The sequence below is a fragment of the Zalophus californianus genome, chromosome 6, assembly GCF_009762305.2.
Source record: "Zalophus californianus isolate mZalCal1 chromosome 6, mZalCal1.pri.v2, whole genome shotgun sequence".
Classification (NCBI taxonomy): Eukaryota; Metazoa; Chordata; class Mammalia; order Carnivora; family Otariidae; genus Zalophus; species Zalophus californianus.
Window position 1 is genome coordinate 74,759,387 of NC_045600.1, and position 4,615 is coordinate 74,764,001.

Consider the following 4,615-nt stretch of genomic DNA (forward strand, 5'->3'; position numbering starts at 1 on the left):
ATTCTTTACACAAAATAATTTGATTTAAAAGCTATTTATTTATTTTATTTTTAAAAAATTTTTTAAAGTTATAATAATTATTGTAACATAAATCTTACATTATAAGGTAGTGATACTAAAAATTATATGATAAAATTTTAAAGTATAAAATTATATAGAATAAAACTATACACATGATTTTTGCTGTAACTATTTCTCTGTAATATAACACAATGCAAATTATATCAATAAAACATCAGAATGAAATCTTTGAGCAGAATCCTACTAAAGAAATGATATCCCCTGAATGAGTAAGAACATGTAGGTCTATGGAAAGCTGGAATTCAGTGAGAAGTCACATGCTGGTTACACAGTTTCTTCATAGCTGTTTTCATCTCTTTATTTCTCAATGTGTAGATAAGGGGGTTCAAGAGTGGAGTAAAAATAGTATAAAACACAGACAGGAGCTTGTCCACAGAGAACCGACTGAAAGGCCACACGTAAATGAAAATGCAGGGCCCAAAGAAGAGCGTGACTACCGTGATGTGTGCAGAGCAAGTAGAGAGTGCTTTGGATACCCCACCAGCAGCACGCTGTTGGACAGTGATGAGGATAACAGTGTAAGAGACCAAGAGAAGTAGAAAACAGCTCAAGGAGAGCAACCCACTGTCTGAGATCATAAGTATACCTAAGCCATAGGTGTCCATGCAGGCAAGCTTGATCACGAGAGGAAGGTCACAGAAGAAGCTGTCCACCTCATTGGGGCCACAGTAAGGTAAATTCACAGTAAAGGCTACTTGACTGATGGAGTGCACAAATCCAGTGACCCATGAAACAAACACCAGCCCCATGCAAGTCTGCCAGCTCATCATGGTCATGTAATGCAAAGGTTTGCATATAGCCACATATCTGTCATAGGCCATGGAAACCAGAAGTACCATCTCAGCCACACCAATAAAGTGCAGGAAGAAGATCTGAGCCATACATCCTCCAAAGGAAATGAGCTTTCGATCACTAAGAAAGTCCCTGATCATCTTGGGGGTGGCACACGAGGCTAGCCATATGTCTAAGAAAGATAGATTTCCCAGCAGGAAGTACATAGGAGAGGAGTGCAAGTGGGGGTCAGATATTACAGTGACCACAATGATGAGGTTACCCAGCACAGTGGCCACATAGATCCCAGAGAAAAATATAAAGAAAAAATGCCGGAGATGTTGTGAAGTACAGAGTCCATACAACACAAATTCTGACACCAAGGAATAATTCTGCAGCTCCATTATCTCAAGTTTCAGATCGTGTTCTGAATCTATATAAAGAAAAGAGGTGGACATGAAAGGGCCTACCAGGCACATAAAAGTGATCACCTAAATTTTATCTGAATATAATTTAATTTGTAAGACAAAATATAAAATATAATACGAGGATGATTAAAGACAAGCCCAATAATAGTTTGTTTTTCTCCCACGTTAAGGCTGCCTAGAATCTTCCTTTTTTAATTTTTTAAAAAATCCAGTTTATTAAGATAAAATGTACCTACCTACCAAAATTCACCAATTTTAAGTGTAAAATACAATGATTTTTAAGCAAATTTATGGAGTTACACATCACAATGCTTGCTTTGAAATCTTGACACTCAAGACACCTTCCAGGACTTCTGGTTGTAGTGGAACTATCTCTTCTTTCCATATTCATTTGCTCATTCACACACTCACTCATTCAGACCATGATTATGTAACACCAGCAGTTTCCCATTCTCACTTAACTCAGTTAAAAAAGCAATCAGTATAAAGGGAAATAAATCAATTAACCTAAGGCTCATACAGTTCCCCCAAATCCACATTTTATTACTGCTCTTGTCATCTCTCTTAATCAGTTGGGTTTGGGATTAAAAAACCAAGGATCCAATTCCTTTGTAGATTTATTGTGTATAAACTGACTACTTATGACAGGATTTTAGAATGGCTTCAATGAAAGAAATATTTTTCAAGACCTTTAAACAAGGACCAGAGCATAAAACCTATGCTGCAATAATTGGGGGGGAGGGGTAGCTTTCACAGTGTTCGTGAGTACTGATAAGTTCAGTATTTGATTAAGAACATAGTTCTGAACTTCCAGAAGAACTGGAATGGGATGGATAGGTCTCACTATCAGTTTATCATGAGAAATGAGGTGGTACCCCACTCTTTTCACTAAGAGGAAGATATTGTATAAACATTTTTATAAAGACATTGAACAGAATTCTTCATGAGTAATTTCACAAAAGATACAGAACTGTCCTTTGTATTAACTTTTAATATGTTGGTCCTTTACAAAATTGAAGAATATAACATGAAAAAATAGTTTGGTAAGGCTTCTTACAGGGAGCTAAAGTTACATATTCCACATCTGAAATATGCTAATGATGTGAACATGATACAGTGATAGAATTTAAAAATCTACAGGAACTCATGGTTATTATATCTGTTTTAGTACACTCGAATAGCACCAGTCTCAACCAGATTTTTGTAAGGATAACAGGGACTCAGATTCTTTTGTTCCTCTTGAAGTTTTCTAAATGGATTATATTAAAAGATTTAATTGCAGTACCTTTTAGGAATAGGTGTTACCCCTCTTTAGAATGGGATTATATATCTGAAGTTAAACACGGCTGTGGACATGATGGAAATAATCACAATTCAGGATCTCTTCACAAGTTTATTTAGATGACACTGACACCAGCTAGCATATGTATTACTGACCATAATGGCTATTCTTTTATTGGTATACTTTTGCTCTGTGGCCATGAAAATTTTCACGTGTAAAGCTAAAATATAACTGGGTTTCATTTAGTGTTCTAGAGATTAAGTGAGTGGAAAGTCGAAACAAATGGAAAACTCAGGAAACAAAAAAGACATGTTTTGCTTGCTATTGAATTAAGGATGCTCTAAAATTAGATATTGGTGATGCACAATTCTATAAATGAACTAAAAGCCATTGAATTGTATACTGGAAATGAATGAACTTTATGGTATGTAAATTATATGTCAATCAAGCTCTTTTAAAAATGGATGTCTAAAGAAATGGAATAAATGAACTTAAATAGGGCTCTGATTTCAGAGAACATTTTATCATTTACAAAGGCATTTTAGAGGTTATTAAATGTTAAATTTATAATCAGAAACAAATGAAGTTGAATTTGTATACCTACAAATGCTACTTAGGAAACAAATACAACAATGACAAAATTTGATTTTAACTGACAAGTTAATATTATTTCCTCCAACAATTTCAATGTAAAAAATAATGGAATGAATTAGTCTCTGGTTGACTTGTATGTTCAGACACACATTCACTAAATGTCTATCAAAGGGTGTTTACTAACCTGGAGTTAGATGCTCACTGCTGGCGCTGTGCATCCCTCAACTTGTATTTCAAATCTACCATGCTTGAACAGAACTTTTGAAAACATACATATTTTTTATTCTAGAGATGATTTAATAATCTGTTTCTCTTCCTCTTCCTCCTGGAAAATAATTCCAGAAAAGTATCACTTTAAGAAGCTAGAGAACATCAGATTTGAGTCTTCTTTGGACTTTAGATATAAATATCTATATCCTCTCTCCCATCAAATTAAGAATCCCTTAAAGATGGGACATTGATGGCCAATTACCAGAATGGAGCTTGGGGAATAAACTATCTTCAAGTGGAAATTTGTGCTAATAAGTCATGTTCATTTCCTCAAGTGACAAAGGAAAAAAGATTTTAAAGATGTCAGATTCTATGAACACAGGTGCAATTATTTTAATAGGTTAAGCAGGATAATATGTATCCTTATCCAGTTAATACACTCTAAAATGTGCTTTTCTTTAGATAATAAAATTAACAAGTTACATTTTAAAATGTAATGAAAATCTGCCAACCTTGCACATTATTTTATGTAGCTTTGACAATACTTTGGAGCATCCGATTGGTATGTGCCAAAATATTTGCTTTCTCCAAATTCGTTTGGTCATGAATAATGAAATCTCCAGATGTCTGAGTTACTTTGCACATTATTTATAATTGTTATTGACTTACCTCCCCAAATCCCTTGAAGTTAATTTAGGCTCTTTTGCTAAAGTTTGCATGTTGATTACAAATATCTTGAATGTTCTGATGAATGATAATCACATTTACAGTTATTCACATGACATCAATTCCGTATTAGGTATATAAGTACAACCCCATTTATAAGACATTTCACTGCCAATTAAGTATCTGAATAGTAAAAAGTATCATCTTCTATCTTGGCTTCAGATAGTTGTATTTCACTTTCTAAGTTTGTTTCTCTACTTAAAGCACATAAATAAAAAATGATAAAGAAAAACTTTAAAAGTAAACTTTGTGCATCAATGTCATTTGTTTTTGATATGTAGTCATTACTTAGGTACAAATAAACTGTGTCAAGCAAAGAATAATGGAGAAGCTTATGACAACTAAAACAAGTGAATGTCTGAATGGCAGTAGGGAAAGATTTCCTAAACATGGTGACTAATTTTATGTGTCAGTTTGGGGGAGTGTTTTTGGATGAAATTAACATTGAAACTGGTGAACTCTGAGTAAAACAGATTTTCCTCCATAAGGTGGGTGGGCCTTATCCCCAGTCAGCTGAAGACCT

The 4,615-nt window shown here is 34.1% G+C and overlaps 1 protein-coding gene across 1 annotated transcript; it reads right to left on the bottom strand.

Moving 5' to 3' along the window:
• Positions 1 to 323: 323 nt before the first annotated feature.
• Positions 324 to 1,259, bottom strand: LOC113909782 (olfactory receptor 4K14). The gene has a single exon (XM_027571330.2). It carries the CDS (start codon positions 1,254 to 1,256, stop codon positions 324 to 326), a length of 933 nt encoding a protein of 310 aa, XP_027427131.2. The 5' UTR covers positions 1,257 to 1,259.
• Positions 1,260 to 4,615: the final 3,356 nt, after the last annotated feature.